The 25,488-nt window shown below is 43.9% G+C and overlaps 2 protein-coding genes across 23 annotated transcripts in view; both read right to left on the reverse strand.

Moving 5' to 3' along the window:
* LOC105748547 (protocadherin gamma-C4) overlaps positions 1-25,488 on the reverse strand; it is a 179,097-nt gene that overhangs the window by 127,021 nt on the left and 26,588 nt on the right. For 4 of the 22 annotated variants that reach the window (XM_049708650.1, XM_049708667.1, XM_049708660.1 and 1 more), the window contains exon 2: positions 4,781-4,885. The exons of 11 other annotated variants lie outside the window; for them this stretch is intronic. In XM_049708650.1, the coding sequence (XP_049564607.1) occupies positions 4,781-4,885 (105 nt within the window). Of the gene's footprint in view, positions 1-4,780; positions 4,886-15,025; positions 17,715-19,564; positions 22,126-25,488 lie in introns of those variants that run through there. 7 more of the 22 variants (XM_049708671.1, XM_049708672.1, XM_049708649.1 and 4 more) reach the window with 6 other exon arrangements.
* Positions 6,656-11,483, reverse strand: LOC101278755 (protocadherin gamma-B3). The gene is given in 3 exon segments (XM_049708686.1): positions 6,656-8,667; positions 8,669-9,840; positions 9,843-11,483. Coding segments are annotated over 3 exon segments (2,304 nt in total). The 5' UTR covers positions 10,186-11,483; the 3' UTR covers positions 6,656-7,878.

Raw genomic sequence — 25,488 nt, forward strand, 5'->3', positions numbered from 1 at the left:
TTGGCGATATTACCCACAAAAGACCCTGTGTCTGTCTCCTCCGGAATGGAGTAGAGAATACGTCCTGCCGAAACTTCCCTCTGGGTCCCCAGGAGGATGAAGAGCAGGATGAATCCTCTGTAGTCCCCGCCCCTCTCCCGAGCCGCCATTCTTGTTCTGCTCATCTTTAGACACTGGCCTATCTCCTGTTGTGTTTCTGGATGCCAGTATGTCTGCGTGGAGCCCTCTGTATTCGGAAAAGGAGCCCAGAATCCAGTGGTACAGAGGCCTGAGTTTAGTGCAGCTTGGAAGAGAATTTGTCTCAGTCTGGCGTTTCTTTGTGCTGTAAAAGCTCAGTGGTTCTGGCGGATCTTTTGAACCATTTTTCCCCTGGCTGGTGAACAGCGGCGCTCAGAGTCCTTACTAAGTTACTGCACCATATTGAAGCAAAATAATTGATTTTTCAGAAAGTTGTTTTATCCTTCAAAATTCTCCCATTTATATTTCTTCAATTCATACAACTCTGATATCATTTAAAATTAAATTTTAAGCAACTGTGCATTAATGCAACAATGTTCATGGATGGATGTTTATTAATCCCAGATTTTTAACTCTCTGCTCTGCATTGCAATTTTGAAATGATTCTTAGACATTGCCTCACACCTTATTGCACATAGATAAAAATCAGTCATTGCAGATAAAAAAAGTATGATTTATTTTTAAAAGGTGTGTATACATAAGAAAGATGTTATGTAGAAAATGTTTATATCAGCATATACATTTAAGTTAATTCAATAATATTGAACATATACTATGTTCTAGACACCACCATGGAAGGCAGAGAGTCCATTTTTTGTTTAACATATATAGAGATAATTTAATAACATTTTTCATTGAATGGAATCTTAGAGATTGTTTAGTCCAATACCTTCATTTTAATGATTTTAAAAATGAGAGGGAATTGCTTTATCCTTGACTATATAATGGTAGAACCAATGTAGGAATACAAATATCCTCATTCCCAGTCTCCTAAGAAGAAAAAAGGGAATCATTGTTGGCCTTGGCTGATGCTTTATGCTCAAAAAGTGCCATTAGAGATGAGGTGAGAAGCCAAGCAGCTCCAATCAGCTACAGAAGCAACTCATTTTATACAGAAGGCATAAATTTGCAGATTCTACTGGCTGTGGATTCATAAGGAAATGAGTGTTGGCTTCACTGTTTCTTTTCATTATGCAATTTAAATAATCACCCTACCCTATAATTGAGAAAAGATGGGTCTCTAAACAGCCTTTGAGGATAGATGCAGGACTGTCCTGAGAGGATCCTTAGAGGTACTCACTGCTCCACTGATGTTAACAAAGTAAAACTCAATTGTTGATGGATCTGAGGTTACTCTCAGCTGGCAGAAATAAAACAAATTCCTTCCACATAGTTGCAGAAGAGAGAGACCTGTTCTGAAATGAAGACCTGGCAAGAAATCACCTTGCTTTGTAAATTATTTTCAGGCCTGGGGAGTAGCTAGTAGCACCAGAAGGGAGAACTAGAAGTGACACTGTAAAAGCTTAGCTCAGTTGGTGAGAAGTTCCTAACTAAGTAATCTATTTCTGCTCTCTGATGGCCTTACGTCAAAATACAGGAAATACTTTGAATGAAATGCCGTTTCAATCTATCAAAATAATTCACATCATATTTGCTTTCACCTAGTAGATAAAAGAACTTTTTTGTTGTTCAAAGGAACCAATATGAGTATTGTAGATTAATTACATAACCAGGAGTTTAAAACTATTAGTTTAGTAGCAATCTTGAATTTCTTGTTGATGTAAGCAAAGTATATGGTCATTAAAGATCATAAGTACTTGCAGATATTTTCAAACAAAACTTTCATGTCCATATATTATGGCTCCCAATGTCATAATTTTTTTTCTTCTTGATACTTCAAAATTCATAGCGTAAACTCACACTTGTCTCTTATTCTGTTTTTAAAAAGTCTCGATTAACAATACTTCTGGGTACCTTCTTTGGAGCTAAATAAATAAGATCTAGATAAAGGACACAATCAAGTTTTTAAAGTTACTTTACAACATAAAATTAAATATTAAAAATTTCTACTCAACCACCAAGAGGTATTTAAATATAACATAAAACTACTGTATAAAATTGAAATAATGTATTTTCAAAGGGAGTATGTTATTATTGATTGAGTTATTGGGAAGAATCTTGACCTTCATTTGTTTACTTACATAAAAAAATTCTATGAAAAGTCTATTCATCTTCCCAGACAGTGAGTTATTCACCTCCTCTCCTTTCTTTATGGGACATTTTTTTTCCTGAAGATCCATTTGTTTGGAGTTCTGTTTAGGTTTTCATTCCCAGGCAAAGATGTAGGATTCTTCCAATGATTCTCTCTGAGATTTTACTTCTTCCCCTTTGACATCACTTGATCAGAATGGGTGGTTTTCACAAGTGATAAAATAGCCCAATAATTTGGTAGATTTTTTTCCTAGTGCTTCCAAATCACTATATGCTCAAAATCTCAGATTGCCTATCTTTTTAATAATGATCTATAGTATGTAAGTCAAAGAGCCTCAGCCACAACTTAGCCAAGTCCATGATTGCCAGGATTTAACACTTGTTCAGTCCACGTGAATGAATGACTATTGTGAGAGTAGAATCTAACAGTTTTTCTGTCAGTGAAATATTTTATTTGTTTAAATGAAATGTTCACGGGTAATTCAGATAAGAGAATAAAGTAAACTACCTAGTATCCCAGTTACTCAGCAGATAAAGAAATAAAATAAACCAGTCTACCAACCATGAAACGGTTAGTGAGTTTTGTTTTTAACAATGGAGGTACAAGATTAGTTTAAATCATCCAAAATTCGTAGTATACTAAATAACATTTACACTCTCACAGTGTGTGAAACAAATCTTAATATTAAAGACCATCTGACTCCCACAACCAATATCCAAGATTCAAGTTCTTTAAAACCTGAATTCTATTAAATTCTGATTAAACCATTAAAGAATTATATCACAAATGTCCAAACAAATTATATTTGAAATGTGTATGACTGGAATCTCTTGGTTAGTCATATACACCTGGAATCTTGAAATAAATAATTCTACAATAATCGCTGAAAGTAAATATCGATTTAGAAAAACATGCATTAATTATCCTTTAGCAGCTAACTTAAAGATATCAACTCAGTATTATCTTTCTTTATAAACACTGACAATTTCAGATTACAAAGGAAGTTCTCACTCATTTTCAAGATATATTCTGAATTGTCTACTTTACATGTGCATACCAAATTTAGATGCACAAATGGCAAATCCATTGTGTTATCAAATATTAGAATCCTAAGCTCAGGATTGGAAAATACCTTGGCTATCATGAAGTTCAACAACTCACCAAATTATATCAATATTACCTCCTGTATGCCATTAATCCCAGGACAATCAACGTCCTTTGGAAAAGCACCAATAATAGAATCTCCTACCTCCTAGGAAGTCCATTTTGTTAGAACAACTTAACTGGAAACTTTGCTGTTTTCTACTCACCAAGCCATAGTTTCATTCACACCTTTGGGCCATGATGATTTAGATTAATCATTCTTTTAAATGACAACCCTTGGGCTTCCCTGGTGGCGCAGTGGTTGGGAGTCCGCCTGCCTGCCGAAGCCCAGATCTTAATCTTTTTAAATAGAGGCTGTGATTCAGTTTTTTCCACAGTATAAAAATAATCTCAGGGGCTTCCCTGGTGGCGCAGTGTTTGAGAGTTCGCCTGCCGATGCAGGGGACGCGGGTTGGTGCCCCGGTCCAGGAGGATCCCACATGCCGCGGAGCGGCTGGGCCCGTGAGCCATGGCCGCTGAGCCTGCGCGTCCGGAGCCTGGGCTCCGCAGTGGGAGAGGCCACAACAGTGAGAAGCCCGCGTACCGCAAAAAAAAAAAAAAAAATCTCAGATATGCCACATGATAGAAAAAAAAGAAAAGAAAACAACTAAGAAGTGAGATGTAAGCAACCCAAGGCACAAAGAGCTTGCCAAGAGGAGAGGAGTAAAGGAAATTCAGGGCATACATTATTACGATTTATTTTGGTGAAATTCGAGAAAACTAAGATTTAATAGACCTCTACTGATATAAAAGAAAAACCTTCTCAAAACTATGATTCACTGCAAAAGACTAAGAAAACTAAGCACTGATCAAAGAGAATTTTAATTTTTCCTGTTCGAATAAGAACAATAAAAGCAATAACCTCACCTGAACAAGGGAGTCTTGCTCTTTACAAAAATCTTCCTGAATCAAAAGAGGCTCGCTTTTCTCACAGCTCTCCTGGCTGATGAGCGTGTCCGCGTAGTTGGGCTGCGGGAAGATCACGTGACTCCGCGAGTCCGCGGTGAGGGAGACCTCGTGGGAATAGGTCTGCAGGAAAGCCCGCACTCCGTCCACACCCACAAAGTGAGAGGCGGGTAAGCCCGCTGGTACACCTCCCGAAGCTTGCAGCACGTGCGATCTCTGCCAGCGCCGCAGTCTGAGCGCCAGCAGCACAATGACAAAGGCAAGAAAGACGCAGGAGACCGCGGCCACCGCCACCACTAGGTACAATGTCAGACCTGAAGGGTCAGAGTCGTGCGGGACCTCCAGGCTGCCCAAGTCGGCCAGGACATCTGGGAGGCTGTCACCCACAGCCACTGTGAGAGTGACTGTGGCGGAGAGAGGGGGCTGGCCGTGGTCCTGGACGGCCACCACCAGGGTCTGCTTGAGCGCGTCTCTGTCCAGCAGGGCCCGCGCTGTGCGCACCTCGCCCGTGTGCAGCCCCACCGCGAAGAGTCCCGGCTCGCTGGCCTTGAGCAGGCGGTAGGACAGCCAGGCGTTCTGGCCTGAGTCTCTGTCCACAGCCACCACCTTGGTCACCAGGTATCCGGGCTCTGCGGAGCGGGGTGCCAGCTCCACGCCCGTGGAACCGTCGGTGGGGAGGGCGGGGTACAGAATCTCAGGTGTGTTGTCGTTCTGGTCCAGCACGAATATGCTCAGAGACACGTTGCTGCTGAGCGGCGGGTCCCCGCTGTCACTTGCAATCACTCTCAGTTGCAGGTCACGGAACTGTTCACAGTCGAAAGAGTGCAATGCATATAGTACGCCAGTGTCGGAGTTGATGGAGATATAGGAGGATAGAGGTCCCCCCTGGACGGTGTCTTCAGCTAGGGAGTAGGTGACCTGGGCATTCTCATGGCTGTCAGGGTCGTGTGCAGTCACGGAGAAGATGGAGGCACCTCTGGGGTTGTTCTCAGGAATGTAGACAGAGTAGGAGGTGTGGGGAAAAACAGGCGGGTTGTCGTTGATGTCTGCCACATTTAGGGAGATGAGCATTTCTGTAGACAGAGATGGAATTCCTTGGTCTGTGGCTGTCACAGTGATGTTGTACGAAGACACCTGCTCTCGATCTAGAACTGTATTCGTCACTAATCGATAATAATTGTCTACTGATTTTTCCAGTTCAAACGGCAGACTTCTTGAGATAGAACATGTTACCAGGCCATTCAGTCCAGAGTCTCGATCATATACTTGAAAAAGAACAATCACTGTGCCTGGCAGTGTACTTTCAGCAACTGACCTGCTTCCAGAGGTAACTACCACTTCTGGTACATTGTCATTCACATCCAAGATAGATATTAAGACTTTGGCTCTGTCTTGTAGACCTGGCCGATCCCGGGCTTCAACATCCAGCTCATAAAAGCTGGAGTCTTCATAGTCTAGATTTGCAGAAGTTGATATTTCTCCAGTCAAAACATTCAAGCAGAAAGTCTTTGAGATCTTTTCTGTTATCCTCACAAAAGAATACGTTACTTCCGCGTGGGCTCCTTCATCCTGGTCCCTGGCATTTACCGACAACACTGGCGTACCTACTGGAAGATTTTCAGGAACACTCACACGGTACACAGACTGAGTAAACACTGGAGCGTTGTCATTTGCATCTAGGACAGTAACCAGAATTCGAGCCACACCTGAGCGGACAGGGTCACCGCCATCCACGGCAGTAAGGACCAGGCGGTGAATGGCCTCTCTCTCCCGGTCCAGGGCGCGCTCCAGCACAAGCTCCGGGTATTTGGGCCCATTGGCTTCGCTTGGCACGTCCACTGAGAAGTGACTATTCCCGCTGAGCTTGAAGCCCTGGAGAGAGTTCACTCCCACGTCCGGGTCATAGACCTCCATTAGCGGAAACCGAGAGGATAAGGCTGCGTTTTCGATAATTTTCACTTCCAATTCTTCCCTTAAGAATCGGGGTGCATTGTCGTTAATGTCCACTATTTCCACTTCCACGGGATAAAGATTCAATTTATCCTCAACAAGGATGTTAAAACTCACCAGACACGGTTCGCTCTGAGCGCAGAGCTCCTCCCGGTCTATCCTGCCCGCGGTGACCAAACTGCCGCTTTGCGGGTTCAGAGCGAAAAGCTGCGTCCTACCTCTGTGGACGATGCGGACTCCGCGCTCCGCCAGCTCCCGGGGCTCCAGCCCGAGATCCTTGGCAATGTTGCCCACGAAAGAGGCTTTGTCCAGCTCCTCAGGAATGGAGTAATGGATCTGCCCGGCCCCGGCCTCCCACAGCGTCCCCAGGAGCATGAAGAGCAGGACCAACACGCTGTAGTGCCGCCGCCTTTGCAGAGCCGCCATTACTGGCTCGTTCTGGACTTCCCTGGGATTACGAGTAGGGTGAACAGGTTCGCATCAATTTTGGGGCTTCTCAGAATTGGAGGTCAAGGTCCATAAACAAGCCGCGATCAGATGCGAAGCGTTTTAGGACAGAATGTCTGCGCAGCTGCAAAGCTTTGGTGTAAGTTGTGCTTTGTGCTTTGAGGATATAACTCGAGTTCTCACTGCTTCCCTTGCCCGGTTGGTGAACAGCGACGCTTAGAGTCCTAACTTAATACTGCACGGTTCCGTGGAAACCATTATACACAGGATCTTATTTCTGCTAAATCTTCATAGATGACACTCAATATTTCTCTCCCCAAGAATGAAAAGCACTTGGAAGAATAAAATAGCGTATTTTGAAATTTTTCATATGTTCCCTGGAGTGACACTTATTTCTGTGACATTTCTTATGGCACTGGAGAACACAGATACGTTTACACTTTTCTATAAATCTTGAAACCCACACTCCACCATCATTTATATTTGTCTCATTTTCAATAAGGGTACCAACAACCACAAACATGTTTGGAACCAATCCACCACTAGGTCACAAGAGTTGCCATTTTTAGACGTCATTACCTATTTTTATCAGCATATAGATTAAGAACTGCCCTAATTTAGCCAATATTTGTTTATACCCTCAAGAACATGCAAAGGAAGTGAAAATATATAGGCTACAGTGAAAAAGTATTCTTATATTTATATTATATATAAAACATAGTTTAGGACTGACTACACTGAAACCATGTAAACCACTTAATTGTCTAGATTATATATAAATAATATGTCCTACAACGAGAATAGATACTAGCATATTAAAAATGTTTCAGGACATATTGTTTTAGAATTAACAGAAATTTCAAGATCACTAAGCGACATTCCATGAAAGAACAACTGCAACACAGATTAGTGAACAAAGAATTTCTAACAGCCTCCCCATACCCATTCTATGTCCAGAAAAATCAATAAAACACCAAAAAGAAAAGCCCCACAAAAAACAGGGCATACTTAGCCTGTATATTTTTGACCTCTAAAATAGTGAATCGAAACCTAATTATACTTATGGGAGGAAAAGGTTTTGAAGTAACTCACCTGTTGCAAATTGACTGAATTACAAGCAATTTGGGGATTGTCATTACTGGTACTTTCAAGCCAAGAGGCTTCATTATACAGAAGATCTCGTGGTAGAGCATTTTCAGGCTTTATATTGAGAAATTTAAACTAGGTCTTTGAGGAATGTGTGGCGCACACAGATTGTAGGAATATGGTAAAGCCCCTTCCCCATAGTTGGGGAGAACTCCGGGTCCAGTTTTGGAGCAAAAATTAGTCTGAAAGCAACTCCAGGTGGCAGGGCTGGAGGAGCGTCGCAAACTCAGGGCAACCGCCAGAATCACTGCCAGGAGGAAGAGCACTGAGATCAAGGCCAAGGCTACCACCAGGTAAAACTGCAGCTCAGCTTGGGGGTCAGTGGGCTCAGAGTGGTCACTGGGGTCCGGCAGCGCCTCCTGCAGACTGTCCGCGAAAACCGGGAGCAGCGTGGCGGTGGCCGAGAGGGGCGGCTGTCCCCCATCACGCACAGCAACCAGCAGGCGCTGGCGGGCCGCGTCCCTGTCGCCCAGGGCCCGCGCCGTGCGCACCTCGCCCGTGCGCAGCCCCACGCTGAAGAGTCCGGGCTCGCTGGCCTGCAGCACGTGGTAGGACAGCCAGGCGTTGTGTCCAGAGTCGGCGTCCACCGCCACCACCTTGGTGACCAGGTAGCCGGGCTGCGCGGCGCGCGGCACCGTGTCGAAGAGCGCCGAGCCGTCGGGCCCCAGCGCCGGGTACAGCACCCTGGGCGCGTTGTCGTTGCGGTCGCCCACCAGCACGCGCAGGCTCACGTTGGCGCTGAGTGCGGGCGAGCCGTGGTCGCGGGCCTGCAGCGTCAGCTCGAAGGCGCGCAGCTGCTCGTGGTCGAAGGGGCGCTGCGCGAACACCACGTCGCTCTGTGCGCTCCACGGACACGTAGGACGACAGCGCGCGCGGCTCCAGGTCGCTGGCCACGATGGAGTAGGAGACGTGGCTGTTGGGCCCCAAGTCTGGATCTGAAGCGCTAACTTGGGCGTTGGAGGCGCCGGGCAGGTTGTTTTCGGCCACGTGGACCACGTAGCAGGCCTGGTGGAAAACCGGAGCGTTGTCGTTGACATCAGCGACTTTCAACGTGACACTTCTTTTAGAGGAGAGGGGCGGCTTGCCCTTGTCAGTAGCTGTGATAGTGACATTGTATTCTGGAGTCTTCTCTCGATCTAAGGCTCTATCTGTCACCAGCATGTATGTGTTTTTTGTATCTTGAACTATTTTAAATGGGAAATTTCCTTTTAGTTGGCATAAGTTTTCCCCATTAAATCCAGAACCTAGATCATGTGTTTTGATCAAGGCAACCACAGCCCCCAGCTCAGCATCTTCTTGTATATATTTAGATTCAGAATCCAGGGTTATCTCGGGAGCATTGTCATTTTCATCCAAAATACCTATTTGTAGTTTGCAATGCGCAGTTTGACGTCCACCATCCTTTGCTTCCACCCCAGTTGTGTAGCTCCCTCTCTCTTCAAAGTCCAGTCCTCCACCAGTGGTGAGTTCCACTGTTTCACTGTCCAGCTTGAACAGTTGTCTCACTGCCTTACCAATATTGATAAAAGCGTAGGTGATCTCAGCATTGATGCCCTCATCCAAGTCAGTGGCCATCACTCTTAGCACAGAGGAACCCAGGGGTAGGTTCTCTTGAACACTGACCCTGTACATGTCCTGGGTGAACACTGGGGGGTTATCATTTGCATCTGCCACAACTACCCTGATCTGCGTAGTGCAGCTTCTGGCTGGCTCACCCCCATCCACAGCCATGAGGACCAGGTGGTGGCAGGACTGCTCTTCTCTGTCCAGGGGAGCCTGCACTACCAGTTCTGGGTACCTACTACCGTCTGGGTTCTCCTTCCAGATCAAAGAGAAATGAGGGTCAGGGTTGAGGTAGTATTGCTGCAGGGAATTGACACCTACATCTGAATCTTGTGCAGATTCCAGGGCAAAGGTGGCTCCAGTTAGGGCCAGTTCACTGATTTCCGGCTCAGTGACATTTCGGCTAAAGGTCGGTGGGTTGTCGTTGACTTGAATCTCCACGGTTATATGAAAAAGTTTAAAGGCTTTTCAGCGACCATTTCGAATTCCAGAACACACATCGACTTCCTGCCACAAATCTGCTCTCGGTCTATACGATCGCTCACAAGTAAGTCTACGTTCTCGGTGCTCACTGTGAAGAATTTCTTCTCTGCACTAATCCGCAGGTTCCGTGTACACAAATCTCGCACGCCAAGCCCCAGATCCTTGGCGAGGTTCCCCACCAGCGAGCCCCTGGCCAGCTCCTCTGGAATAGCGTAGCGGACTTGCTCCGAAAGCGCCAGGCGGAACAAAGACAGCAGGAAGAGAAACAAAATTCGCCTCCGCCCAGCCTGGCGCTTCGACCCCAAGCGGTTTCCCATCCCACTCGCTGCGCCTTTGCCTTTCTGATCCCGAAGAGCTGCGATCGCTAAATGATCCCAAGAATTTCTGAGCAGGAGCTACTCCTTGGACACGTCTTGGCAAGCAGATTCTCGGATAGATATTTCTGCCGCAGAAAACCTCAGAGAGTGCACAGTTCGCGGGATTCCGCGGTCCGCAGGCGATTCCTTTGCTTCAGGAGGAGCTGGATACTTTGTTCAGTACTAGCCAACAGCTGCACCCCGCGCCTCGGCTGCAGAACTGCACTAGTGATTACTAAATCAGTTCCAAATATAGAGCCAGCTAGAAGACAAGTCTACTGTGTCCTCATACAGATACTCATTCGTCCCATGTTATAAGGATTTTAACATTTTTAAAATGTACTGTATCTTCGTTCTCGCTGTCATTTCTTTGAACTTGAACTTTATCCATCCAAATCAGGTGATTTTTATTCCTCAAAGCCAGAGGTATCTTGCTGAAGATGTTTATTGGCGTCGTCGTGCTTTTAGTTTCCATTTTCATACAGTGGCCATAATAACATCTTCCCTGCGTACCTCAGTAAAATTGAAGACCAAATAAAGTAATATGTAGAAAGTGATACAAATGACAGTGTTGGTTGTGACAGAAAGTGTAATATGAAAATTCTTGAAATATCAGCTTGATATGTATTGTTATTTCACTCTATTTCCTTTTCTTCCAACTTTTAAAAGTTATAAATCTCACAGCTTTTAGTTTTATCCTATGCATTGCTTTCTTCTGTCTTTTAATCTTCTTCCCCAAATAACTGATAGACAGCAAGGAGATTGGTTGTCCTTATGAAATAGAAGTATGGTAAAGAAGCAAGAAACTCTCTTTTCCTTGAATCGTAGTCATTTAATTAAAAATAGACACTTTTCCGTGTCTTTTTAATTAAATGACTATGATTTAAAACTATTCCACTAATTTTATTTGTCCACACTACATTACCATTGTCTTTAATTGTACTGTTTCTTCTCAAGTAGCTTAGCAATGGTGAGTTACTTGGATTTTGGGGGTGAAGCATGAGTCCTTATAATGATATATTCCAAAGAAAGTAATCTATGTTGTCCACTTTTCCTTGGTCTCTGGGTTACTATCTGATCATCTCCACTCTTTGTTATTGACACTCTTCCTTTAGCAATAAGCACTTCAGTTTCCATGTTTCTGATAGGTTTCTTAGAGTATTTATTCCATTTCCAAACTAGAAATCTTCATTCAGAAATTGTTTTGTTTTGTTTTGTTTTGTTTTTTTGTTTTTTTTGGTTTTTTTTTGGTTTTTTTTTTTTTGCGGTACGCGGGCCTCTCACCGTTGTGGCCTTTCCCGTTGCGGAGCACAGGCTCGGACGTGCAGGCTCAGCGGCCGTGGCTCACGGGCCCAGCCGCTCCGCGGCACGTGGGATCCTCCCGAACCGGGGCACGAACCCGTGTCCCCTGCATCGGCAGGCGGACTCTCAACCACTGCGCCACAGGGAAGCCCAGAAATTTTTTTTTTAACTACATAATATATGGTCAGTCTAAAACTTGGAAGATGTATAACAATGTAGAACTCATTTTATAGTGGAAAAGCACATTTATCCAGGATTCTAGACAGAAACTCATTGGCATCTCTATACAAACATAAAAAAACACTACTGGGCTTCCCTGGTGGCGCAGTGCTTGAGAGTCCGCCTGCTGATGCAGGGGACACGGGTTCGTGCCCCGGTCCGGGAGGATCCCACGTGCCGCGGAGCGGCTGGGCCCGTGAGCCACGGCCGCTGAGCCTGCGCGTCCGGAGCCTGTGCTCTGCAACGGGAGGGGCCACAACGGTGAGAGGCCCGCGTACCGCAAAAAAAAAAGCAAAAAAAAACCAACAAAAAAACCCCACTACTGACTCAAGACTGCTCCAAAATATGACTGAGCAAGTGCCTTTTTTTTTTTTAAACACTGTGTGAGCACTTCAATTAGTGCAGGAAAGTTATCTTTTCAGAACACACATGAAGCTAAAGATTCAAGTATTTCAGAGTATACTATGTATAGTATATACACTCACGGTGTGTAGATCACGCATTTTATTATGTAAAGTCTATTGAAGTTTATAGAGATATAAAAGGTATTTTCTCCCATTGCATGAAAAAGTTAACCCAGGACACATACCCAAATCTATACAGTAATCTTTTCTTTAAAAAATAATGGAAAAGTGAGTTTTCATGTAGGAGTGAATTATATCAGTATTCAGTATTGATCATACAGATTCTCTTGTTACTCTTTGGATGACTTCACTATTCAGTGAGTCTGTACATTGTACCCTGAGATCAGAATTGCCCATATATAAATATAATTAGATCCCCTTCAAATAAATGTTGAAAAAATAAAAATCAAGTGGTCCTAGGTTCCCAAATGTACGGTAACCCTTTCATGTGGTTGAGTAATGTAACCTACTATTCCATTAATAATATTTTATTGCCATTTTCCCCATTTATTCATACTTTGCAGCTGATGTTCAAGTTGTTGAAAGTACAAAATTTTAAAGATTGAAAAATCTTTTAAAAATAAGGATCTGAAAATCATCTTCAGCAAATCATATGCAAAAATGAATAGCGTACATAGTTCTTCCATTACACAAGACATATTCATGAAATTTGAGACACACAGACCAGCATTTCATAAGAAAAATCTCATAGTTTAAGATGAGCACATCCCTGAGAAATAGTTTTTTAAATTTCCAAACCATTTTAAAGTCGTGTCAGTGAAAATTTAATTAACTATCAAGTTAAGAGGAAAAAAAGGGAATTTTATTCGAGCTGAACTGAGGATGATAACCCAGGAAGCAGCCTCTCAGAAAGCTCTGAGAACTGCTCTGCCTGTTAGAAGTTGAAGGCACAGTCAAATACATTTTTGAGACAAAGTATCGTTTATCAAAATGATATACTGATATTCTGTGTAAAGTTCACCAAGGATACATAGTCCAGGTAATTACGTACAAAGTGAGCAGAAAGTCACCGTGACCCTCTACAGAGCTGGGAAAGAACACTATTCTTTTAAGAAGTTACAGCGCTAGCATCAGGAGAAAGAAAAAATATTGAAAGAAAAAATACAGTCAAGCAGGCATTCTCATTTCTGAGGAGCTCTGGTTAATGTGTAATATAGATGTACACTGCACATTAGGGAGGGAGGAGGCCCAAACAAACACAGAGAATTTTATCCTTAATTTTTCTTGTCCTGCCTTACTTTATTTCATCAGTTGAATTGATTTTCCAAATACAAATCTTAAACTCTTCTAATAAAGCAGAATTGTAGCTGCACTTGCAGAAATGCAAACATTCAGGTCAATATTGATTCTGAAAAGTGGAGGGGTTATGTGTAACCAGAAGATGCCAGGTGTATGGTATATATGTATTTAATGAACTGGTATCTAATTATTTGGCGATTTTAAACTGCATCACAGAATTTATTCTAAAGCATAATTCAAAGGATCCTTTGATTTCTTCTCTAAACAATTACACATGTCCAATTATTACATGGGTTAACCCAAACTTTCCAGATTTCAGAATGCCACAGACATTATCATCACTATAAATTTAATCTGTCTTTCTGATACTGATCACGCAGAAGTTTTCTATATTCTTCCACTGATTTATGCAAATTATTAGTACCCTTACAAAAACAGCAGGTACTAAAATACCAATACTGCACAATACTTTCTCCAAAACATATGTGCTATTGGTGTTTAGGCAAATATTCAAAAGAGAACATTACATCTAACAATTTGGATGTTCTAATCAAACAACTCTTCTATTAACAAACAGTTCTGGTATAAGAAAGCCTTTGGATAAAGTGATTATGTATAACCACTTTCTTTTAAAATACTTGGAGCTTCCTTAAAAAACTACAAATAGAACTACCATATGACCCAGCAATCCCACTACTGGGCATATACCCCGAGAAAACCGTAATTCAAAAAGAGTTATGTACCAAAATGTTCATTGCAGCTCTATTTACAATAGCCCGGAGATGGAAACAACCTAAGTGTCCATCATCGGATGAATGGATAAAGAAGACGTGGCACATATATACAATAGAATATTACTCAGCCATAAAAAGAAACGAAATTGACCTATTTGTAATGAGGTGGATGGACCTAGAGTCTGTCATACAGAGTGAAGTAAGTGAGAAAGAGAAAGACAAATACCGTATGCTAACACATGTATATGGAATCTAAGAAAAAAAAATGTCACGAAGAACCTAGAGGTAAGACAGGAATAAAGACACAGACCTACTAGAGAATGGACTTGAGGATATGGGGAGGGGGAAGGGTAAGCTGTGACAAAGAGAGAGAGAGGCATGGACATATATACACTACCAAACGTAAGGTAGATAGCTAGTGGGAAGCAGCCGCATAGCACAGGGAGATCAGCTAGGTGCTTTGTGACCGCCTGAGGGGTGGGATAGGGAGGGTGGGAGGGAGGGAGACGCAAGAGGGAAGAGATATGGGAACATATGTATATGTATAACTGATTCACTTTGTTATAAAGCATAAACTAACACACCATTGTAAAGCAATTATACTCCAATAAAGATGTAAAAAAAATACTTGTTTCACTTAAGCCTATGGATATCAGCTATAGTTTCTAAAATATCCACATATTATAGAAAAAAGACATTAAAACAAAATATAATTTGAAAACAAACGGAGAAAGCATCAATTATCAAATCAAGTTAATCTGTAAATAGAGCAAAGAATGATTCACTATTTACGTACTTAACCGATTTTGAATGGGGCAGAAAAATGATGGAAACAAATGAAGAAAATGCTCCAAACATAGTTACAGAAAAAAGAAAACTCACCTGAACAACTCCTAGCTCTGTTTCCTTTGCGTTTATCTTCTCAGATATCAGGAGAGGCTCGCTTTTCTCACAGCTCTCCTGGCTGATGAGTGTGTCCGCGTAGTTGGGCTGCGGGAAGATCACGTGACTCCCCCGCGAGTCCGCGGTGAGCCAGGCCTCGTGCGAATACGTCTGCAGGAAAGCCCGCACCCCGTCCACGCCCACAAAGTGAGAGGCGGGCGCGCCGGCCAACCCACTGACGGAAGCCTGCAGCACGCGCGACCTGTGCCAGCGCCGCAGTCTGAGCGCCAGCAGCGCGATGACAAATGCGAGGAAGACGCAGGAGACCGCGGCCACCGCCACCACTAGGTACAGCGTAAGGCTCGAGTCCTCAGGGTCGGCGGAGGGTTTGAGGTTGCCCAAGTCCGCCAGCACATCTGGGATGCTATCAGCCACAGCCACCGTGAGCGTGACGGTGGCCGAGAGAGGGGGCTGGCCGTGGTCCTGGACAGCCACCACCAGGCTCTGCTTGAGCGCGTCTCTGTCCAGCAGGGCCCGCGCTGTGCGCAACTCGCCCGTGTGCAGCCCCAACGCGAAGAGTCCTGGATCGCTGGCCTTGAGCAGGCGGTAGGACAGCCAGGCGTTCTGGCCTGAGTCTCTGTCCACAGCCACCACCTTGGTCACCAGGTAGCCGGGCTCTGCAGAGCGGGGTGCCAGCTCCACACCGGTGGAACCGTCTGTGGGGAGGGCGGGGTACAGAATCTCAGGTGTGTTGTCGTTCTGGTCCAGGATGAACAGGCTCAGAGACACGTTGCTGCTGAGTGGAGGGTCCCCACTGTCACTGGCTGTCACCCACAGCTGCAGTTCTCTAACCTGCTCATAGTCGAAAGAGCACAGTGCATACAGGATTCCAGTGTCAGAGTTAATGGAGACGCAGGATGATAGAGGCGTTCCCTGAAATTTGTTCTCAGCCAGAGAGTAAGTGACCTGGGCGTTGTTGCCGCTGTCGGGGTCATGGGCGTTCACAGAGAAGATCGAGATGCCTCTGGGGTTGTTTTCTGGGATGTAGGTGTAGTATAAGGTGTGAGGGAAAACGGGAGGGTTGTCATTGATGTCTGTCACTTTCAGGGAGATGTGGTTTTCTGTAGACAGTGGTGGATTTCCACAGTCAGTGACAGTTACTGTGATGTTGTAATCTGAGATCTCTTCTCTGTCCAGGGCTCCTGTTGTCAGTAAGTGATAGTAATTATCAACTGACTTTTCCAATTTAAAAGGCAAGTTCCTGGGAATAGAACATGAAATCTCACCATTCTCTCCAGAATCACCGTCATGTACGCTAAACAGAGCAATTATCGTTCCCGGAAGACAGTCTTCAGAGATGGAACTGGCGAGAGAGGTGAGGATCACTTCAGGCACATTGTCATTCACGTCCTGAACTGTGATTAGTACCTTAGCGCTGGCAAGAAGAGCACCTCCATCCTGAGCTACCACTTCCATGTGATAGAATCTGGATTCTTCGTAATCCAGTGATTGCAGAGTTGAGATTTCACCCAAGTTGGAATCAAGTTGGAAAGTCTCTGAAATTTTGTCTTCTTCATTGCGAAAAGAGTAGGTCAATTTCCCATTTATTCCCTCATCTGGATCCGTGGCGGTTAGTGTGAGCAGCCGAGTGCCGAGAGCTATGTTCTCTGGAACACTCACTCTGTACTCGGATTGAGTGAACAGGGGCGCGTTATCGTTTGCATCGAGGACCATCACGCGGATGTAAGTGGTACCAGAGTGTACGGGGTCTCCGCCATCTAAAGCTGTGAGTAGGAGGTCGTGAACAGCTACTTTCTCGCGGTCCAACGGCTGTTCCAGTACCAGCTCTGGATATTTCTGTCCATCTGTGTCGCTTTTCGCGGCCAAAGAGAAGTGCATATTGGAGCTGAGCTGGTAACTCTGGAGGGAGTTCACACCCACATCGGCATCTCGAGCAAAGGGAAGTACTAACCGCGTTCCCACAGCCGCATTTTCATTAACTTTTACTTTTACTTCCTCATCCCGGAAACGCGGGAAGTTGTCATTAATATCGATTATTTCTACTTCTACCCCATACATTTTCATTTTACTCTCAACCAAGATGTTAAAACTCAGCAGACACAGCGCGCTCTGAGCGCAGAGCTCCTCCCGGTCTATCCTGCCCGCGGTGACCAAGCTGCCGCTTCGCGGGTTCAGAGCAAAGAGCTGCGTCCTACCTCTGGAGATGATGCGGACGCCCCGCTCCGCCAGCTCCCGGGGCTCCAGCCCCAGGTCCTTGGCGATGTTGCCCACGAAGGAGCCTTTATCCAGTTCCTCTGGCACCGAGTAGCGGATCTGCCCGGCCCCGGCTCCCCACAGCGTCCCCAGCAGCATGGAGAGCAGGAACAGCTCTCTGCAGCCCCAACCCCTCAGTGGATCCGCCATTGCCTCTCTCTGACCAGTTTTCTCTTAGTCCTGGTTCCAATCTGCTGTTTCCTTACTTCTCTAAAGCCAAGGGGAACACATTCCCTTGCGGAAATGGGAGAGGGGCGCGGGTGGGCGGCTTTTCCCAGAAGCTTGTCTGGTCTGCGCGTGCTTAGTGCGGAAGGAACAGAGTCTGATCGCATCAGCGGCAGCTTCTTTCCCACTTTGGTGAACAGCGACGCTCAGAGTCCTAACCAGTTACTACACCAATTCTGTTTTGATTTCAAATATGTTTAATTCTATTTTATTTCTAATAATTTTCTGTATCCTTAATATATTACCACGTGACATTCCTTATATTTAAATAAAATTTAATTCTAAAATAGCAAAAGACTTCCACAAGCTTAATTCTGAGACTAATGTAATTATTAGATTATTTTTTACTTCTTTAGAAAAGTTTTATTTACTGTGCCATTGAGCCTATGCCCTTTAATTACCTCTTACCTATATTGAGTCCATTTAATTAGGACATCAGTATTCTTTTGCGGTTTAAAGATTTCACTTTTTAATTAGGATATATTTATGAAAACATGCCCGTTTGTATATAAGAATGCCAAGAAAACAATTCTAGCTCTCAGTAGACCTTTGAAAAAAGGCCTACTGAATTATGCAAATTGCATTAGCTGTCATATGCAGAAGAAATAAAGGGACTTTTTTTTTTTTTTTGCTTTTTGTTACTTGTGAGGTCTTCAAGAAAGTTTCAAGATTTTCACACTAAGAACATGGCAACTACACTATATCAGACGGAGAGTTTGAGTCGGATTAACTATGCATTATTTATATTTTCCTATTACCATGTCTAAATTGGAGTTAGGTGTTTTACAGTTACAGACACCTGGGGAAAATCAGTAGAGTGACTATGGCAGAAAGGGCTTTAGTTCATCACCCTTACAGAAAAACAAGTCCAGATACTTATCATTGAGCAGGCAGTGAGTGGCCTCTCTATGTTAAGACAGATATTTAATGTTATCACCTTTATATGGTAGCAGAAAAAGAAATGCCTCATGACTAAAAAAAAAAAAGTGGACATTTCAGAGAGTCCATTGAGAGAAGCAATTTTTACTTAATGACACCTTTATAGGAAAATAAAGAAAATAAAGATGTTTTACATCTATACCTAGAAAATTCAAAAAATAAAGTTTTAAGGAAGCAATGTGAGAATAGGTTGCAAAATTTTTCTCAATGTACAATTTTTCACAAGAGCAATTTGTTATTGTGCCTGAGAGAGAAAGATTTCTCCCATTTATTAAACACACTCTTAATAGCAGACACTGCATACCTCAAACTTTTCACAACCTTTTAAAATAGATCTGGGATCCCAAGACACTTAGCTTGTAAAGATACGAAGAGTGCTGGTGTTCATGTCAGTCCTACCCATGCTCTGCTGTTGACAGGCCATGACATTGAGTAAAATTCTTCCTTTCTTTGGTTCCCAGTTTCCCAAACTAGTGAGATGGGGAGCTCTCTTTACTCTTTTTTTTTTTTTTTTTTTTTTTTTGCGGTACGCGGGCCTCTCACTGCTGCAGCCTCTCCCATTGTGGAGCACAGGCTCCGGACGTGCAGGCTCAGCTGCCATGGCTCACGGGCCCAGCCGCTCCGCCGCATGTGGGATCCTCCCGGACCAGGGGCACGAACCCGCGTCCCCTGCATTGGCAGGCGGACTCTCAAGCACTGCGCCACCAGGGAAGCCCTCTCTTTACTCTTAAGTACTATAATTCTAAGAGGAAGTGCAACTAAAATTAATAAAACTAATATAAAGACCCTGAAGGAAAAAGGAATAGCTTAAGGTCTCAACAGTAATAAACTTTCAGAGGGAAGGAATGTAAAGATGAGGAAGAAAAAGAAGTATTTTATGAAGTAAAAGCTTGTAACTATGTTAAATAAATCATACCTGTCAGATAGAAAACCTATGTCAAAGATTTGTTTAAATATGATTATGATATGTAAGGCAGAAAACCACCCAAATTCTAGCCACAAAACAATAAAATATGAATTGAAGACTTCTACTCCGGTTAGGTGATTTGTTAATAAACATTGAAACCGCAAGGTAAAAAAGTGAATTAAATTAGAGCTCACCTTTAAAATAGTACCTGAGGCAAATGGGACCCCAGCATCTCCGTGATTACTACTTGGCACCCAAGAGGCATCTTCGCAGAGGAGATCCTGAGGGGGAGCCATTTCTGGGGTGACGCTGAGAAAATTAAATTCTGCCTTAGCTGATTGTGAGGCAACACACAGATTGTAGGAATAGGGCAATGTTCCCTCACTGTAGTTGGGGGGAACCACGGGTCCAGACTTGACACAGACACCAGGCTGAAAGCAGCCCCAGGCAGCGGGGCTGGAGGAGTGTCGAAGGTGTAGGGCGACCGCCAGAATCACTGCCAGGAGGAAGAGCACCGAGATCAAGGCCAAGGCCACCACCAAGTAAAACTGCAGCTCAGCTTGGGGGTCAGTGGGCTCAGAGTGGTCACTGAGGTCCGGCAGCGCCTCTTGCAGGCTGTCCGCGAAAACCAGGAGCAGCGTGGCGGTGGCCGAGAGGGGCGGCTGTCCCCCATCGCGCACAGCAACCAGCAGGCGCTGGCGGGCCGCGTCCCTGTCGCCCAGGGCCCGCGCCGTGCGCACCTCGCCCGTGCGCAGCCCCACGCTGAAAAGTCCGGGCTCGCTGGCCTGCAGCACGTGGTAGGACAGCCAGGCGTTGTGTCCAGAGTCGGCGTCCACCGCCACCACCTTGGTGACCAGGTAGCCGGGCTGCGCGGCGCGCGGCACCGTGTCGAAGAGCGCCGAGCCGTCGGGCCCCAGCGCCGGGTACAGCACCCTGGGCGCGTTGTCGTTGCGGTCGCCCACCAGCACGCGCAGGCTCACGTTGGTGCTGAGCGCGGGCGAGCCGTGGTCGCGGGCCTGCAGCGTCAGCTCGAAGGCGCGCAGCTGCTCGTGGTCGAAGGCGCGCTGCGCGAAAACCACGCCGCTCTGTGCGCTCACGGACACGTAGGACGACAGCGCGCGCGGCTCCAGGTCGCTGGCCACGATGGAGTAGGAGACGTGGCCGTTGGGCCCCAAGTCTGGATCTGAAGCGCTAACTTGGGCGATGGAGGCTCCAGGCGGGTTGTTTTCTGCCACGTGGACCACGTAGGAGGCCTGGTGGAAAACTGGAGCGTTGTCGTTGACATCTGCGAGGCGCAGAGTGATGCTTATACTAGAGGAGAGGGGCTGCTTGCCTCTGTCGGTGGCCATTATAGTGACGTTGTATTCTGGGATCTCCTCCCGGTCCAGGGTCCTGTCTGTCACTAGCTTGTAATAGTTCTTCGAGTAAGATTTCAATATAAACTCGGTCTTTCCCAAGATTTGGCAGTAAACTTCTCCATTTTCTCCAGAGTCTCTATCTCTTGTTTTTATCAAGGCGATCACTGTTCCTGGTGGTGAATCCTCTGGTAGGGGAGTAAATATTGAAGTCACAATCACTTCTGGTGCACAATCATTCTCATCGAGAATTTCGACTTGGACACTGCAATGGGCTGCTAGATCTCCAGGATCTTTCGCTTCTATAGTGAGAGTGTAACTACTAGCGATTTCAAAATCAAAATCATCCTTTGTCGTGATTTCTCCTGTTCTTCTGTCTAAGTTAAAAAATCGTTCCACTTGTTCATCCACATTATGAAAGGAGTAGATGATCTCTGCGTTGACGCCCTCGTCCTGGTCGGTGGCTGTCAGTTGAAGCACTAAGAAGCCAGGGGGCACACCCTCTTGCAGGCTGACCCTGTACACGTCCTGGCTGAATACTGGGGGATTATCGTTGGCATCTGTGACTTGGATTTGGATCTGGGTGGTGCCACTTTGGGGTGGGTCCCCACCGTCTACAGCTGTCAGGACCAGATGATGAAAATTCTGCTCTTCTCTGTCCAGAGAATGTTTCAGAATCAACTCAGGATATTTACGTCCATCTGGAGTCTGTTTCTCTGTGAGATCAAAGTGCTCATTTTCATTAAGGTTGTATCTTTGCAGTGAATTAGGACCAGCATCCAAATCCAGCGCCGGGTCTAGTGGAAATGTTTTACCTGGCTTAGTGGATTCTACAATTTTTAAGTCAATCTTACTCTGTTTGAATAGCGGAGTGTTGTCATTTATATCCTGTACTATTACTGATACATGGAAAATATTTAGTGGGTTTTCAGCGACAGTATCGAAATCCAGAATGCACAGAGGCTTCTTCCCACAAATCTGCTCTCGGTCTATTCTATCACTCACAAGTAAGTCCCCGCTCTCAGGGTTTACAATAAAATATTCCTTCTCCGCGGTAACCCGCAACTTCCGGGCCGGCAAGTCCCGGACACTGAGCCCCAGATCCTTGGCGAGGTTTCCTACCACCGAGTTCTTGGCCAACTCCTCGGGAATGGAGTAGCGAATTTGGTCTGGGAGAGCCCCGCGGAACAAAGACAGCAGGAAGGGCAACAGTACCTGCCGCCACCGCGCTCGGCCGCTCCTCTCTGCGCTCGGCCTCATCCTGTCTCCCTCCACTGCTGCTCCGCTCCTTGGTCGGGAGGAGGAATAAGCAAAATCCGGGATAGGGTCACTTTTCCTGCTTTCGTTTCCACTATCCAAACCTGTACTGGCCTCCCTTGTGTGGTTTGTTTGACCAGGAAGTTACCCTTTCAGAGGTTCCCAAATGCGTCTCTGATTATCATCTCTTCCTTCTTTTGACCTACAGCGACGCCCAGAGGTTTTCCCCAGAAACTGCACTAATGACTTGTAAATGTTTTGCAAGGAACTATTTTTGTTTTCTCTTTTTTTGGGGGGGGATTTACAAGGAGTATTTATTTGTTTTTAAATAGGTATACATTCATACAGTTCGAAATTCAGAAGGCACATATGGCATATTTTATAGGCTCTCCCTCTGTGCTTTCAACAACATATTTCTCCCAGGAGAAATGAGTGCTATGTTTTTTGTGTATCATTCCATTAGTATGTTTTGTAGAGTTCAGCAGATTTCTAAAAATATTCTCCCCCGGTTTTAGACACAAAAGTATACAATACACAATGTTTTGCATCTTGCTTTTTTCACTCATTATATCTTTTTTTTAATTGATGGAAATTTGCTTTTTATTTTTTGACAGTTTGCAGATGTTTCTTTCAAATTCTCAACCATTTGTTAGTAATAAAATGTAATTTTTTTGATTGTTATCAAATTTGAGGAAACTTCTATTGAGTTTCCTTGAAATCTGAGCTATAAGACTTTGGAGCATTTTATTTTATTAAATTAATTTTTATTGGAGTATAGTTGCTTTACAATGTCGTGTTAGTTTCTGCTGTACAGCAAAGTGAATCAGCTATACGTATACATATAACCTCTCTTTTTTGGATTTTCTTCTCATTTAGGTCACCACCAAGCATTGAGTAGAGTTCCCTGTGCTGTACAGTAGGTTCTCATTAGTTACCTATTTTATACATAGTAGTGTATATATAACTCATTATATCTTGAAGATAACATATTCTAACAGTACATAAAAAGGGTTCCCATTTTTAATTTCTTATGGCTATGTAGTAGCCCATCATATAATTGTGCAATTTATTTAACCAGAAATATTACTTTCTAAAAGAAACCCAGTGTCCACTCAAACAAAAATGTATTTCCATGTGATATTAGTTATAAATTATCTACTGCCCTCCTAGGCATTTAAAAAATATATATCACTCTGATTCTGGAATGTATTCTTAATGCCAGCATGCAAATATGTCTGTCACAGTTGCAAGACAATTGATATTTCCAAATTATATTTTAAAGCTTCAGCATTTTAAACGATCTATCCTCAGGTACGATTTGTTTCTCAATATTCATTAATTATTTTCTCCTTCCTCTCCTCATGCCAGCTAGTTGTATCATACCACATTCCTGTTTTACTCTATGTATTGCACCACAATTTCCCATGAAGACAAAGGCACTGAGAAACTCAAACTCTCCTTCTTAAGCTGAATTGAGGCATAGTCCACAAACTATTGCTACAATTTCCAGGTATCCAAAGTTCACTAATTTTTGCAGTCCTAGACATTCATGAATATTTTCCCCAAGTCATATCATCCCAGAGCCCAACGGTGACAGAGATACCTATGAGCAATTTTTGGGACCAGGGCTGAGACCTTCTTACTAAATAGCATAAATCATATCAGTTTAGAATCTAAGTCACCCAACCTGTATAAGAGGCTCCCAAGATGAAAAAGGAAAGATTTTTTAAAGTTATGTTTTCCTCAGAAATCAAAAAGGGTCTCATAGTGATACCATAATAGGTAATTCAGAAATTATTAAAATCACTCCTGCAAGCTATTAAATATGAGTGAAATTAAATGGGCAATATTTTTGGTAATCACAGAAGTGCACCAGAGGAATCACACATAGTCAGTTGGTGCATCTCACAAACTGCAACAACACAATATATGAAATGTACCAATCCAGTTGAGAAACTATCCCTGTTAAAGTTATATCTAAATGTTAAGTATATTCCCCAATATTTATAAATTGCCATTGTTTAATCATAATGGAAAATACCTATCCCAAAGGAAAGAAAAGTAAATTTCAAGTAAAGTACATTAGGGTGTAAAAAGAGGAAATTTTAAAATACTCAGTCCAGACAAAACAACAGCTTCATAAGGGAGAATGCTTTAATATAAATATACACAATTGCCTCCTTAATAATTGTGAATTATTTCACAATTCTAATCTATCCTTTCAGTAATGCCTAAAGGAAAATGGCTTTAAAGACGTGAGAGGCAGCAGAGAAGAAAAAGAAATAGAAGGAATTCAAATCAGAAAAGAAGAAGTAAAGCTGTCACTGTTTGCAGATGACATGATACTATACATAGAGAATCCTAAAGATGCTACCAGAAAACTACTAGAGCTAATCAATGAATTTGGTAAAGTGACAGGATACAAAATTAATGCACAGAAATCTCTGGCATTCCTATATACTAATGATGAAAAATCTGGAAGTGAAATCAAGAAAACACTCCCATTTACCATTGCAACAAAAAGAATAAAATATCTAGGAATAAACCTACTTAAGGAGACAAAAGACCTGTATGCAGAAAATTATAAGACACTGATGAAAGAAATTAAAGATCATACAAATAGATGGAGAGATATACCACGTTTTAGGATTGGAAGAATCAACATTGTGAAAATGACTATACTACCCAAAGCAATCTACAGATTCATTGCAACCCCTATAAAACTACCAATGGCATTTTTCACAGAACTAGAACAAAAAATTTCACAATTTGTATGGAAACACAAAAGACCCTGAATAGCCAAAGCAATCCTGAGAAAGAAAAACACAGCTGGAGGAATCAGGCTCCCAGACTCCAGACTATACTACAAAGCTACAGTAATCAAGACAGTACAGCACTGGCACAAAAACAGAAATATAGATCAACGGAACAGGACAGAAAGCCCAGAGATAAACCCACAAACATATGGTCAACTTATTTTTTTTTAATTTATTTTATTTTTTATTTTTGGCTGTGTTGGGTCTTTGTTGCTGCACACGGGCTTCCTCTAGTTGTGGTGAGCGGGGGCTACTCTTCGTTGTGGTGCATGGGCTTCTCACTGCGGTGGCTTCTCTTGTTGCAGAGCACAGGTTCTAGGCGCGCGGGCTTCAGTAGTTGTGGCACACAGGCTCAGTAATTGTGGCTCGCGAGATCTAGAGTGCAGGCTCAGTAGTTGTGGCACACAGGCTTAGCTGCTCCGCGGCATGTGGGATCTTCCTGGACCAGGGCTCAAACCCGTGTCTCCTGCATTGGCAGGCGGATTCTTAACCATTGCACCACCAGGGAAGCCCTGGTCACCTTATTTTTGATAAAGGAAGCAAGAATATACAATGGAGAGAAGACAGCCTCTTCAATAAATGGTGCTGGGAAAACTGGACAGTCACATGTAAAAGAATGAAATTAGAACACTCCCTAACACCATACACAAAAATAAGCTCAAAATAGATTAAAGACCTAAATGTAAGGCC

The sequence above is a fragment of the Orcinus orca genome, chromosome 3, assembly GCF_937001465.1.
Source record: "Orcinus orca chromosome 3, mOrcOrc1.1, whole genome shotgun sequence".
In the NCBI taxonomy this organism is placed as follows: Eukaryota; Metazoa; Chordata; class Mammalia; order Artiodactyla; family Delphinidae; genus Orcinus; species Orcinus orca.